The following is a 15304-nucleotide window of genomic DNA, read 5'->3' on the forward strand; positions in this document are numbered from 1 at the left end:
CTTCAGTGATGGAAAGGAATCTGTGGGTTTAGAAGACCCTCAACAGTGCAAACTGCACACGTTACAGTGTTGTGCCTCAGAAAACAAGACCTGGAGATAAAGAGGGTGTGGAGATTACTTTGAATAGCTCCATCCTGTATCCGCAGAAATAAAAAGAACCAAGCGGTGAAAGAGAACATGGGAATGATGCTGCAAGAATGAACACAAAGGACTCTTCACCAGAAGAACAAACTGAAAGTCTACTGCAATGTTGATTTGCTTCTATTTCGTGCTATTGCGCATTACTTTTTGACTGCAGGAGAAAAAGCACGGGTGTCCTAAGGCATGTAATTTCTAGGCATTTTTGGTTTTCTTCACAGGCTTTTTTTTGGTGCGGCTTGTGGGTTTTGTTTTGCTTTTTGTACAGACTTGCTGTTACTTTTTTCACAGTTTTTCTTTTCCATAGTGCAATTCTATAGCAATAAAGAAACAAAACCATCCACGTTTTGGTGTAATTGAAAATCAGAGATTTATAATTAGGGAAAATTAGGTAGTCCAATGAGTAAGGAGACAGTCTCCAATGCACCAAACACAGATTTTCTTGCGCCGCTCCCATTAACTAGAACAGGAATCATGGGGATTACCACCCATGCACCTTTCTGGAAATTTACGTCTGTATTTATATTACCATAAAGCACTCTCAGTGACAGAGCACAGTGGACCACAGGGTTGCTATTGGTATAACAAGTCTGTACTACACAGGATTAACTTGGGAACATTCACCTTGAATTCAAGTAATATCCAATCAAAGAATATAAAGCCAATATGGTGACAATTGGTTGGCAATACATATGCAGTGCATTTACTCTGCATGTTAGCTGTATGCCTGACCGTTTTCCTGCACAGTTTGCTCTTCTGCCTCAAATGCGAATGACAGAAGCTTTAATGATTTTTCAATATTGATCTGACAGCTGGTTCATGAGACCACACTGATAAATGAAATTTATCAGCCATTCAGGTCATTCTTACTTGATGAAGGGTCTGTTATCCTCATAGCTAAAGAATGCATAGACATAAAGACAAGAACACCAACATTAGAAATATAACGACATAAAAAATATAGCTTACTGCTAGTTCCCCTCCCTTCTCCCACCAGCCACCACCAAAACCAAAGGCAGACCGGCATCAGATGTGCCTAGTACACACCAGCCAGCCTGGCTTGCTGCCCCAGGGAACTGAAACATGACCAAGGCTTCTGGCTTCACACACAGAAGTGAGCATTGTTAGCTGTGAGCTGCAGCTACCCCTCCTGGCTCCCACCGCGCAACTGTCAATTGACTTTGAAATCTCTTTTAAAAATCATGGGTATCTCTGGAGAAGAGGAGTTTTGAAACTCCAGTGTAGCCACCACAGAAGGCTTTCAAGCGTTCAGGTGGCAAAACTTCACCATGCCTCCAGCACTCTCTGTCTGCCACGCTGTAGTGTATTGCAGGAACCTCTTTATTGCCATTTACTTTCTCATAAGCCTAAGTCCCAAGATGCCTACTTACAAGCCAGACTGCAGCATTATCTGCTTTTTGAGATAACAGCATTAGGATCTTCTAAAGCCCTGGGTGACAGAAAGCATTGACCTATTTACTCCCATTGCATGGGGAAGGACAAAGAAAGGACTCTGCCAAGCAAGAGTGCAAAACAACTGCAGTGAAGAAGAAGCCAAGATGGACCACTCTAAGTGAGCTTCTGCCACTGTGGGAACACAAGATTAGTCGCAGCCATGTTCCTAGGGAAGTCTCCCTGACCTTCTGGGATAGGCTGTGTGCCTAAGTCTGCCTGCGTGGCAGGTGATGTGCAACACGTGGGGAGGGCAGGACAACTCCCAGGCCTCCTCTCCCCCCTGGCATGGAGCTTTTGAACCTGCAATCCCTTGCGGTGGCCACTGTGGGTGCCAGAGATGAAGGCTGGCTCAACATGTTCATCTCATTATGCCTGCCAACCTAGCCAGGGCCAGTCCATCCTGCTGAGACCTCCTTCGGTCAATACTGGCAACCTGTCAAGCTATACCCTCTGCTAAACAAACTGCTCCACTTGGAGGGGACCTGCTTCAGCCCAAGTTAGAAAGAAGCTGTATTAAAGCTGAACGATTTTCAGCAGTAACTTCTGACTGAGAGGGACACTAAGTATGTCGAAGATGAGGCTTTGTGTTTTCTCCTCACAATGGCTAAAGCCGTGCAGGGACAACTTCTGCACCATTCACATGCACCTGAAGCCACAGAGGGACCATCTGAGTATCAGCAGGAGCAGGATTTAGTCCTCACAGGAGGAAGGTGGTTTCACACAGTATATTGTGCAAAACATTCCCGTTTTGTCCCCAGCTTGTCCTTGGCTGAGAGAGAAGAGGCAGCGATACTGCCAGTCCCAGCTTTGCCCTGCCATGGTCACCTGCAGTCTTTGGGAAAGGGAGGGAACAGTCATCGAATGGGCTGGATCTGGCCACACTCATAACACTTGCCCTAATCCCACTCTGAGCAGTGAGATGCAAGTAGAGGATGCACCATGGGGGACGAGGTGGCTGTCCTCACGTCACTGACAGGTAAGCAGTGCTATATCAGCTCGAGCACCTACAGCATCCCTGAGCTGTAGCCCTCCCTGTCTCCATCCCCATCCCCCTCCAGCCATTGACAGCTCCCTGCAGCTCCGCTCCAGCATCCAACCACCCCCTTCAGCTTCCCTGGCTGCCATCCCTGCGGGGATCCCCCCTGGTCATCAGCTGCCACCCTGACAGCTGCTCACCTTAGATCTTGTGCCACATCTGCCAGCTGCATGAGGACATCTGAGCTACCCTAGGGCACTCAAAGGTGGTATCTAGCAACCCATGGGGAAAGCACAAAGCATATATGGATCAGGAAGGAAGGAGGAAGCAATTGTAGAGGAGGTGGCTTGATGCAGGGAACTGAGTCCCTGCTTCCAAGACATAGCAAAGAAAGCTCAGCTCCATCGGCTTAGCAAAACATAGGCTGAGAGAGTGCGACCTCTGCATCTGCAATGCATCTGGAGAGGTACCAAGAACATGGAAAAGCCATTGGTATTAAAAGGCTCCCCCCTTAGATGCACCAACGGGGATCTCCAGCCCATCTCAGCTCTGTAGCATGATGTTGGTCAAATCCCTCTGCTTCTCTTTGCCCTCTCATCCACTCAGCCTGTGAGAACATCGGGGCAGGTTCCCGTTGTGCTGGTGGCATGTCTAGCACCGCAGGACCTGCAGCTCCTTGGTGATGCAATTAAATGGCAATGTGACAGTCTGGAGCTCCCAGCCCAGCAATATGGGCAGGAGCAGGGCATGAATTTCTATTACTATGTTCACAACCACTCAGGTTTTATGGTAAAGATTTTACTACTGTTGAAATGTCGCTGGTGGTAGCTTATAAAAAGAGAGAATTAGGGAAATTTTTTACTCTGTTGCTACTATCCGGACCCTTGCAAAGTTTTTCAGCAATCTGTAATAGCCTTTCTTCAAGGCCGCTGAAGGCTCCGTTTCATCTCTGTACAGACAAAACGCAGAATCAGTAAACTCGGATTGCCTTTTAGCTTGAGGCTAGCACTTCAAAGCAGCTCAGAAGAAAACCATCAAAAGACCTGAGCAGTTTGTACCCCATTTCCAACCCGGATATGCCTAGGAACCACTGCCCAAAGCAAGCAGGTGCCTAAAGAAATGAGATTTTCAAAGACGCCTAACTCCCAAACACTTCAAATCTCTATACATAGGGCTCGTAGGACTTAGTCTCTTATATCCCTCATGAAATACAGATCATTCCTTTTCATTTTACCAACTCAAGTGTTGTAAGAAGCTTAACTCTTGTGTTAACAACAATTTGTGTCTGAGAAAAATTACTCCAGAATGTTTTTTTTTCCCCTGGTAAAGTCTCTGAAACCTATCAGTGCTGCAGTAATACGGCGTCATTATCTGCAATACATAAAAACCATCACTTAGACACCAGAAAAGCCTTGGAAGAACCCTAGCTCACAGGAAAATGGAGCTGCTAACTGGAAAACTGAGATTATATTCATTAGTGGTACAAGCAAATAATAGTCGAAGCAGAAATCATTGGAAAATCTAACCTAGCACAGCTTGAGACGTTAGATCTAAGTGCTTTCTCCAGATTTGGATAAATTCTTCCAATTCCTGGCAGTAAGGGATACAGCCCATTGAATATAAACCACATGACTCCGATCCCTCCATAGTTAACAAGAGGCTGCTACCCCCAAAGAGCAATTTGTCCACTACAAGAACAGGTGTGTAAGGGAGGTGCGGCTTTGCCATTCCCTGAAGAAATACCTTTCTCTACCGACCGCAGAGGAAACCTGAATGATGGCTTAGGTGGGAGCTTCACTTTCCAATACCTGAAGTTAAAAAGCCGATCTTTAGTGGTTGCATTATTCCTTTAACCTGCGAAATCTTACCTCACCTCCCTTGTGTTTCTTCGCAGCCCAGATGATGGATAGTGGATGGTCTACCAATCCGTATAAATACCTAATTCATTTTCTAATCTTAAAAAAGCCCTGACTTTACCTTGGGGCAAAGACTTCTTAAGGTTAATTACACATCATGTAAAACTCTTTCAAAACCTTATTTAAGTTAGATGTCTTTCAATTTCCCAGAGTACTTTCTCCTTCAGTGATGAGAAAGAATTGTTCAATTACCTTCTATATTCCTGTGATATTTCCAGACCAATACTTTTTTTAAAAGTTGCTAAAAATAGCTACTTATATCCTTGTTTAGATGCTTAAGGAATTTCAAAACCAATGCATCCTAAGCTCCGAAACCCCTTTTGCGCTGTCTATCCTTTTAAAACCCCAACATGTACCTTTTTGGCACAAGGCGACCGAATTGCCAGAAAATACACTGACAGCCCCCATACTTATGTTATATGCTGCAGACCACTTCCATATATGTGGATTAGCAATATCCTGGATTGCTAAAGCCTTCATTTTTTTTTGCAGCAGAGAAAGTAACGCAAAAATTTACTTTCACACAGAGATTGGTCCTAAAATGCTGCTGAACAGAGAAAATACGTTATCAAAAAAGCAGCTATTCAGCTCTCATTTAAGAAGAATAATGTCTGGTTGTCTTACATTTTGAAAACAGTTTACTTTTTTTCTTTTTTGAGACACACAATTGAGCCACATTTAGAGTAAAACTGGGCCTTTAATAAAACCCTACATAACTAATCAACTTCAGGTGTTATCATTTTATTCAACCCTTTATGGTTAAACTTTACCTAACTTGAATTTATCACTCTTTTGACAATTCAAAGTATCTTCCCATCTCTCCAATAGCAGGAAAAGGCTCAGTAAGCACATGGACTCAGTGCTTGGGCCCCAAAATAACACAGTTTGGCTAGCGAGCAAAAATGCCAAAGTGAGTACACAGGACCTTTAGTAGCTGTTACAGGTGATGAAACCCAAATAAAAATAAATGGATGATGTGCCCCCTCAAAAGCATTTGGAAAGACCTGTGGAATTCATTTTAATATGGTGCAAATAATGCAGAGAGACAGATGTTTCCTGCAGGCAAGCACAAGAGACACAAAATGCAGTGTGCTATTGTGTCTCCCCATTGCCTGCCAATGTGAGGCAGTAGGGATGTTTGTTTTCTTTTCCCTTTTTTTTTTTAAATTTCAAGGATTAGAAAAGATTGATTTATTGAACTGCTGCAAATCTACAGGAAGGAGTTGGAAAGTCCAGTACTCCCCTCATAAAGCAAACAGGTTCATCGCTAATTAGTGAAGGAGCATCTTCATGGTGAGAAAATCAATTGCAAGCAATAAAAGAGTGCTTAAAGGATTTTGCCTTCACATTTCGTGACAAAGTTACCACCTTGATGGAATGAAGCCAAATGTCTTCCTAATCGCCTTCCTTAGGCTGTTGACGTTCATCACATGGCTTTTCAAGCCATCATTTCCAACTCTCATCTTCTGGCTCCTGCACCGTCTTTGACAGGAGGTGGCCGGTACCCTGAAGACCTCTGTAACCATTTTTGGGGTCAGCAGGCCTGTCACAGCTTCATTTGCAGAACAAACCCCTGGCTTTACATGCCTTGCAGATCTGTAAAGGTTGAGGTCCTACCTCCTGGCATAAGGCAAATTTTATAGATTGAAAGCCACTTCTGACTTCCACCAGTAGCTCTGAAAATTTTATCCAGACAAATGAGACCAAACCTTCCTTGGACCCACGTGATGCCCAAGCCCAGGATTTGGGGCAATCTGTGCCTGATTTTTTCTGCCAAAGGCAAAGCATCATCCCCTTCCCCTCAGGAAGTCATGGCCTGCTTTCTGAGATTTCTTCTTAATTATTGGAATTGGAAAGAGCAATTCTGTTAAGCTCATCTAATTTTCTGTAAGTAATTAATTACCCTTAGAATTGCTTATCCTGTTTATTTCCTTCCTCCTAACTTTGCAAAGGCATGGCATGATTATTCAAAACACACTGATGTGTAACCATGTATCTGATTGTTTCCACATGATAGGGATTCAGCAAAGCCTTTAGACACATTTGTATTACCCAAATAGCACCAGCAGGGCTTGCTGACAAAACACTTAAAATATATGGCCTTTTAAAACAATAATCATGATTTATGGTTTCACAGAAAGACCTTAGGTATTTAATATCTTCCAGGACTCTCAAATCAATAACCACTGACTGATTTTTTTTTTTTTTTAATTTGGAAAGGACGACACCTATCAGTGGGAAGATTAGTGCTTTACAATCACCATTCAACATTAACGCAGCCATCACAAAACCCATAGATAAACAAGCAAAACCCAAAGCCAAAACAGTCAGATATTAACCAAACCCTTCTGTGAAAAACTCAAACGGCAGCAGATTGCAACAAAATTGGATGCTGCCATCAACATTACTGGGAGAAAAAGACACCCTTACAGAAGTAGAATCTTGGGTGTTTTTCCAGCATCAGCAGGGTTTCTGCCTCCAAAGTGCTCACAAACTCTGCACTCTGGCAAAATATAAATGTGCCATATCTTTTCTTGGTAGGAAGCTTGTAAATACTTCATTTTGTGCGAACTCCAAGTGAGTTTTCTGAGTTTGCTTTAGGCTGCCTGTTCAGTCTGTTAGTGCAGAGATGCAGGTGAAGGCTATATAGGAGCAGCACTGAGCTACCCAGGGGACTAGGAAGCATGATGCTTTCTTACACAGGATCCAGGGAGATGCTAAGCCAACTGTCAGGCTTGTGAAGGCACAGTACTCTCTCTCAAGGCCATATGAGATGCAAAGATCATAGCCTGAGCTCCTGCACAAGGAAAGTGAGGCAGGCAGTTTCTAATGCTCAGCTTAGTACTCTGCAGCTAACATCTAAACTTTGCACAGGCAGAGGTTTTCCAAGGGAGAGAAAAAGCTATTCCTCATTTTCAGAAGTACCCAGATCATTTGGTCATCCTTGCAAAACACTCCTGTCAAGTTTTCTGGTGACAGAGAACGCGCTGCCTGCACGTCCCAAGCACTGTTAAAACACACACTTCATTTCTCATCCAAGCTTATCCAGACCCATACACTGGCTCAAGGGCTCTTTTTGTTCCCTAGGATCAGATTAGCCTTTCCTGGAGTGGGAATCCAGGGATGATTCGTCTCCAAAAGGCATCCCTGGAGCTGCTGTGCTCTGAGCCTGCTGTCCCCAGAAGTCAGAGGAGTCCAAAAATGCTGCACATAGCACAGCTGGCTGGGAAGGAGAGATTCTCAATGCCCTATTCTTGAACAGCCTGTTCAGCTAGTCTTTCTATTTTGTTAGTAGCGCTGTATGAAAATCTTAACAGAAAGCTCATTCTTTACAGGCACTGCTATTTTATTTAACATTGTAAGTTTTAGGTAATGGACAGTCAGGATTTTGGGTTCTGTTTAACAGAGGTTCACTGTGGCTCCTGTAAGTGTCTGCATTCACTAGCTTGTATTTCAAACCCTTTGTATCTTGTCCTTTCCACCACTCACGCCAATGCACACACCTCCTTGAAGCTGCATGGGTGCACATAACCTCCTCTCCCCGCCTGCTGCTCCAGAGGAGGAGTCTGCATGTTGCCACAGACCCTCAGCCCTTACTTCGCCAGGAACTGAGAATGCCGAGGATACAGGATTTGGCCTTCTGCACCTGGACATTGTGCTGGGCACACTCCCGAGAGAGACCCCTTTGTTGTACCATGTCCTCGCTGTGCGCTCCCAAGCAACCATAAACCCAGAAGTAGTGAAGGATTAAAGCACTGCTGTTTTGCAAGTCAAGTCCCCCAGGTGAACCCAATGCAATATTCAATTCCAGACCCTTTGGCATCACAAACTAATTCCAAGCTGTAGTGTCTTAGATGAATTCAAATCTCAATAGAAAAAGATGAAATAATTCTTATCATCTCCCTACTTTCACTTGTTTCTAAAATAGCTAGAATAAAGCACAAATTAGTCTTCCTTTAGTAAAAGGATACCTGCTACAAATTATTGTTCTGCATTGGTAATGTAAGCTCTTCCTACCGAAGCAGAAGAAATCTTGCATTTTCAAAAGTCTACCTTGTTCCTCACTGCACCAAACCCAGGATGTTTACTTTTTCTGCATTTCAATCAGCTGAGTAAATAAAACTAGACTGGTCAACCTCTGTTCCTGCTAGCACAATACCACTGTGTTAAATCAAGGATTTAATTTAAACATTTCTGCAGATGATTTTTTGGACGTTCTATTTAACCTTTGTTTTCAATTTTCTACCTAACTCTGAGGATTTTTTTATGACTTACGAAAACCTGCAGGACTGAAACAACAAGCTAATCTGGGGGCTGGGATTAGTCATGTCTCTTTAAATAAAATACATATGTTGAAGCAAGAAAATGAGCAGAGAATCCCACCCATAAAACATATGGGGAGAGCGGGATACAGCAACAGTTTGTAAAGCAGGCGTATTTTCAAAAGGGGCTTCTCAGTTTTGTGCCTGATGCTCCTCGTCCCTCGCCACCCCCAGCCTGGACCTGACTCCGTAAAAGAGCCCGGATTGGGCTTTGCAAGGTTTTATATAGTAATAATCAACATTGAGTCTTTGCATTTGGCTCCTACTTTTGGCTTTTAGGTTGCACATTCTCAGCTTTATTTCTGTAAGCCTGTGAGCAAGAGACTCCCATGGGGAAAAAAAAAAAAAAAAGGAGCATGGTGCGAGTTTTAAGTCAGAAACTTGTGAGAACATACACTTTTTTATTTATCTATTACATCAGGGCCATGTGCCTTCAGTCCCGGACCATTTGAAGCTCCCACAGCAGCCAGTGAGCTGAGCAGGACTTGTTTTAATTATTGGGGATTGATTTCTGAAGGCTGCAGTGCAGGACATTTCTGCATCATCCCCATTAATGGGATTTCAGCGTGTGTTCTTGTGAATCTGGCCACAATATCTAAAAACATTTTCTCTTGCATGTTTGAATAAATACATTTTTTCCAGGGAATTTCAGGTTTTTGATATAGTGCTTATTTTATTGTTGCAGAAGATGGGATGGAGCAGGATTCCACAAGAGGGAAGAAAGCTGCAACAAAACCACAGTGATTAATGCCAGGTTTAAACTGTCTCAAGGCCCCTAATTAATAGTGCTTCTTTAGCAACAAAAGGAGCTCCCAGCTAAGACTCTGGGTTTCCCTGTCTGAAAGAAAGAAAATTAAATTTCCAGGATGACTTTCAGGTGGGTTTCTATTGCACTGGATGAAATTTTTCAACAAACCCAGGACTACAGCCTGACATGCTCCTCTTTGAAGAGGTCCCCATGAGTTGTGCTTTCTAAAGAGCATCCAGGTGGCCTATGGCACAAGCCAAGCTATACCCTGGCTAAAACCATAATGCAATAAAATGGGACAAAAAAAGAAGCGAGTTGACAAATCCCTTCACCTCCTGCCTTCTTTCTAGCGGGTTCACAACAGCGTTTGGCAGCTATGGCTGACACATCGCCCTTCCAAAGTAAATAAAATAAAATCTCGTTCCCACATACTGCAGCGCAGAAGAATGTCGGGAAGTCTGGTCTGGCCAGGGGAAATGCTAACAAACCCAACCGCAGCCAGGCAGTGCTGAGGGGAGAGGGGACAGGCGCCTGCAGGAACTTCAAAGGAAAGGTTACATCTGTAAGGAAGAGAAAGGATGGCTTCTGGTCTCTGCTAGGAGAAAGTAGGTTTCACCCTCCTCCCTCCGGCCATTGGGAGATGACCTGTGTAACTTCAGGCATGGCAGCTGCTCAGTCCTGTTGATGAATCCTTTCAATTCACTTATAGGACTTGCCTTTTGTTAACTAAATAACTGCTCTGCCCACCCAATTTTCTACCAGTTTTCCATGTCAGTAACTAACATGCCCCACACTGTGCACAATAACATCGTACAGCAAAGACAGTACCTCAGATTTCAGCAGATATGGTGAAGAGCACATCTGGATTACCATCAGTGTAGCCCCATTTTTCCCCTTTACTAATGTCACGATGACTCGAACGAGAAGTATTTAAATGGCTGCAGAACAAGCACTCTACTGCCACACAATGCAAAGACATTTGGGGAGGGGGTTCATCTGAAACCCTCCATTTTGCACAGAGAATGAAGGTTAAGCATCCGGAAACATGTGGATAGTTTGCTGTGCTGCAGCATCTGGCATGGGTCAGATGAAAACCTTGTGTGCGGGGACCACAAGCAGCCACAGTGCATGCCTGACCACCCAGAAAGGAGTTGATGGATGGAAAACTGAAGAACCATGCTGGACTATTCACATATAGACGTATTTTCCTTTGTCACATAAGGCTTCCTACAGGAATGTGAATATAAAAAAGATTCAGTGTACTTCTGTCTATGACAGTCTGAGACATTTCACACATGTAACATCTACATGGCACAATGGAAAAGCGTGAAGGAGAGACTTCGAGCTGCTTGACTCCAGAAATCACTCCACACGGCAGCAACCTCCGGTAAAACAGCCTCACAGCTGCTCTAAAGTATTCCAGCTGGTAACACGTCCTTGTGAGGAGCCATCTGCTAGCAAGAGTGCATCAATACTGCACTGATATGCCTGTAGTCTCCACCTCGCAGGCTATAGATGCAAGCAGCACAGCAGGCTTTTGCCGTCAAAAAAGCCTATGTAGTCCCTGGCTTCAAAGATCTGTCTCCCCTGCAAGCTTCTAGGGCTGGGGAAATCAATCCTCCAAAACAAGGCCTTCCAGGGTACATTTGTTGACAGTGAATCAGTTTGTGCTCATGAGCAATTTCGTGCACACTTTGCATCCCACTTACGCTCTCAGATGGGCCATAAGTGAGATACAAGAGATGTGGGCAGAGCTACCAAAGACTAAATGATGCTCCTCACTGCCCATCTCTGCTCACTTAAGTTTGCCACCATGCCACAAAGAGATGAAAGAGCAATGGCCACAGTGGACCTTGAGAGCCCAGAAATGGTCATTGGAAAAAGCTAGGAAGGAAAATCTCCTCCCACCCTGCATTTGAGGAGGCATGGGCAGAAAGTACATGCATCACCCAAGAGACAGCAGTTTTGGCATCCTTGTCTGTGTCATTTCATACTAAAGAGATCTTTAAAAGGCATAAGAGATCCCCACCCTGGAGGAACCCTTAAGATTTCTGTTTAAACTTATTGAAGGAAGAAGTCAAACTGAACTTTTTCAAAAGGTCCAGGGTAAAAGTAGGCTACTCTTGGTGATGGTACCTGTTGTGGAACGGGAGCTAGTCTGCCCTCCTGGCATCAGTGGCAGGCACAGAAACTCTTGCAGCTCTGAACTACATATCCCACGTACACGAGCTCACATGTTCTCCTGGCTACATGCCTCAAAAGCAGGACTAGAGCACAATCCTTGCTGCCTCAGTGGGCGCAGACTACTGAATCAGCTCAGTACCAACCTGCCATACAGGGACGATGCTCTTGGCATAGGGGGAAGGACCCACATATGTGGCTACCCTACTTCCCTCTTGAAAGTGCTGGGTTAAGCCAGAAAAGTGAACATGGGTAAAAAATAAATCAGCTCTGTACACATCAAGTCTCTGCTGGATAACCCCTGCATAACCAGTGCTCCACCGCTGGAATGTCAGATTCTCCCATGCTGGCACAATAATACAGGGACTGTTTCTGAAGGTTAGGGAAGTTTATTTTTACAACTTTGCACAGTTCCTACAAATCTTTCAGCCACACAGCGTCTGGTTCAGGCACTGCCCTTTGAATGGCTTTTCTGTTTGGTGCAGTAATTAAAGGTATCCCAGGTGACACCTGATCCCTTATCAAGTTCATTAATTTAAGTGGAGTTATTTGGCTCTCTATTTTCTATACTTCATAATGTATTTCTAACCTTTAAAGTGACATAGGCAAGCACCAGATTGCAGGGGTGCTTATTAACAGCCTATTAAAATATTTTATGGCCTTTATTTTTACATTGCCATAGGGAATCAAGTATTTTGCTGTTGTTGAACAAGCTCAGGATTTATGTTGCGAGAGCTTCACCACAGCCTAACACAGAGCAGCACTAGGAAATGAACTGGGAGAACAAACTCCCATTCAGCTCCCCATGTGCTGTAAAGCTGTCACGCACAGATGGCAGCAAGGGGCCCTCCAATGCAGCCCCTCAGTTTGGTTTGGTTTTTTAAATATAAACCGATAAGACAAGATGCAAGGCTCTGGGACCATGCTGAGAGCCAGCAAAGGCAGCGCGCGTCTTGAGAAACAGATCTTGGTGTCTTTTCACTAACCTTATAGACCCACGGAGGTAAGCTCAGAAAGGATCTTCCTGGTCACCTGTGAAATAAAGTGGTCTGTGGCTTTTTATTCTAGAGCTGCTGTACCACATCCACATTTTGCAATTGAGTTAGAGCCAATGGCTTTGGAAGAAGACCACAATCTTACCTAGAAGACTATTATTTTACCTGGAAGATGACTATGATCTTACCTACAAGTTTTCCAGAGACTGCAAGCCCCTCACAACCCTAGGAAAGCTCCCTCAAAGGTATTCCCTTCTCTGTTAGAAATCTGCACTTTCTCCTAACTCAAGCATATCCAATATCGAAACAACTCATGCCTTGGATTTAGAGACTTAACTTTGTCCTGCTTAGGTATTCAGAAATTACAATCAAGTCCCTTCTGAAATTCTTGTTTTGATAAACTTCCTTGGGTGAGCTTGGGGTCTTCCTGAGTTTATATTATGTTTCTCTTATTTTTTCAAGCACAAAAAATCATTTGCAATGAAGCAACATGTTTGGAAGGGTATCAACAGCAACATACTTAAAAGTATTTTAATTGGTTGTGTTTTCAAAACATTTTAATGAAGTTAAATCAGGAATAGACACTCATCTGCCAAAGAACCTATAAAATATTTTACAATGACATTATAATTGACGTAACTGGTTATATAAATTCCTGGCATTTTAAACAAAGATTAGCACAAGCAAGATTATTCAGTAGGCAATTATTATTTCTGCTTTAATTATAAGGGCTTTGTGTCCCCCCCCCCCCCTTTAATTTAAATGTCATACTGCAAGGCTTTCTAGACAGATTTTGTGTGGGTAACCTTAGAAAGACTGTTCTCAGCAAGCAATCCCATAGCGCTAATGCATGACGAGCAGTCATATTAATAAGTGTTATTAAATGTACCATTCCTTTAACACCTCATCCAAGACCGAATGAAAGATTATCACGCTGAGTTCAGTCCTGGACATCCAGGAGGGACTGCTCCTCCAATTTCACCTTATAGCTAAGTGATGGCAAGAGAAACAGAGGCACACCACAGAGCAGCCTGCCCATAACCTGGGCATGGACAGACATGGTGAATGAGTGCACTGTGGGTGCTGGAACTCACTGGGGTCTCCTGCATGTGTACAGGCTCTGGTCCCCTTTCCTCCCAACCCTTGAAGAAGAAGCTGCACATAAGAAACTAAAACTTCACCCAAAGGACCACGGCAGGTCATGGCACGCCAGTGGCATTGCAAGCCTTGCCTGCTGGGGAACTTTTAAGGGGGGACTGACCTAGTTTAAATTAAAGCCACATCTGGCTCAGTGGTAAGAACAATAACCTTGCAGAGAACCGCCTTGCAACTGTGCAATTCAGTCATCTCCTAATGAGCTCCCCTTGCACCTCTTCTCCTGCTCCCACCACAGAAGAGAGGGGAGAACCAACTTCCAGCTGTGTCGCACAATGCTCTCCTTTCCTGGGCGGGCAGTAAAGTGCTGACTCCCAACAGTTTCCTCCTCCTGAAGTTCTTTAGATGGTTTTATTAATTAGTAGGCTCCCCATCTTATCACGCGCTGCACCTGAAATCCCACTTGTATTTTTGAAGCGAGTAATTAAAGCCAGAGGTACTTGAATAAACAGGCACTGACGGAGACTAATATTCTATCAATATAATGAAGCAGCTTGCTAGACAGTAAGATGCCCAGGGTCAGATGTTAACCGATTCCAAGGGCAAAACGTGCCTTGGCTGGCAAGCACATCCTCTGATGTGGGCACCCCCAGGTAAACCCCCGGTAACTTTGCTGAAACTAATCAGATTCTTGGGAGAATTCGGGTCATTAAATCTGTCAGGGGCCAAAAAAACCAGAAAAGAAGTAAGGCTGCCGCCCTCAGAGCACAGAGAAATAGTAATGATCAACAATTTCAACACCTTCCCCGTAGAGACTGCAATAATTAGCCAGTAATTATTGGGCACGATTTCCTTTTACATAGAGGGACTACGAGGTTACCTGCTTCAAGGACAGCAAACACAACTTTGCTTCCTTCATGCAAAATTGAATGGAAAATGCCACCACTGGCAGCGAAATCCCAATAAAGACAGCGCTTCATCATCAGCTACTTGTTGGTACCTATTAGAAACCACTCTGCAGTGCCATAACCCAACATATTGCCCCTGGTTATCACTGCTGCCAGCAGCATAGGTTCCCCTATATGTTCCTCAGAGAGGAACAGGGGCATAAACAGTGAAAGACAGAAACAGGCAGAAAGAAAGAAAAAAACCCGAGCACTTACTTGATATTGTCAAGACATCCAGATTCAGGTTTCAGTATGGCCGTATGATGAAACATTTTATAAAGAGCAATCCCAAGGAAGATGACATTAAGCTGCAAAGGTGGGGAGGGAAAAAAAGGGTTAATTGACACAGCACAACACGATGGGGAGAAAGTCAGCTGCTTCTCTGTAACAGAGGAGTTGCTGTAGGAAATTAGCTCTTGCTATAATTTTATGGCAACTGAATCACAAAAATTGCCAAACATTTTATAAAGTGATCTGGCCTGTAGACTGCAGGACTGGTGATGCCACAGCGTTACCAAAGCCATGGAGGTG

General features: G+C 43.9%; 1 protein-coding gene across 1 annotated transcript in view; it reads right to left on the reverse strand.

The window, feature by feature from the left end:
• LPHN3 (latrophilin 3) overlaps positions 1–15304 on the reverse strand; it is a 273474-nt gene that overhangs the window by 31514 nt on the left and 226656 nt on the right. Inside the window, exons 18-19 of the mRNA XM_010561460.1 lie at positions 14990–15081; positions 1009–1035 (exon numbers count right to left, since the gene is read on the reverse strand). Coding sequence (XP_010559762.1) covers positions 1009–1035; positions 14990–15081 — 119 coding nt within the window. The remainder of the gene's footprint in view (positions 1–1008; positions 1036–14989; positions 15082–15304) is intronic.

The sequence above is a fragment of the Haliaeetus leucocephalus genome, unplaced genomic scaffold (genome assembly GCF_000737465.1).
Source record: "Haliaeetus leucocephalus isolate CR32 unplaced genomic scaffold, Haliaeetus_leucocephalus-4.0 Scaffold145, whole genome shotgun sequence".
Lineage (NCBI taxonomy): Eukaryota > Metazoa > Chordata > Aves > Accipitriformes > Accipitridae > Haliaeetus > Haliaeetus leucocephalus.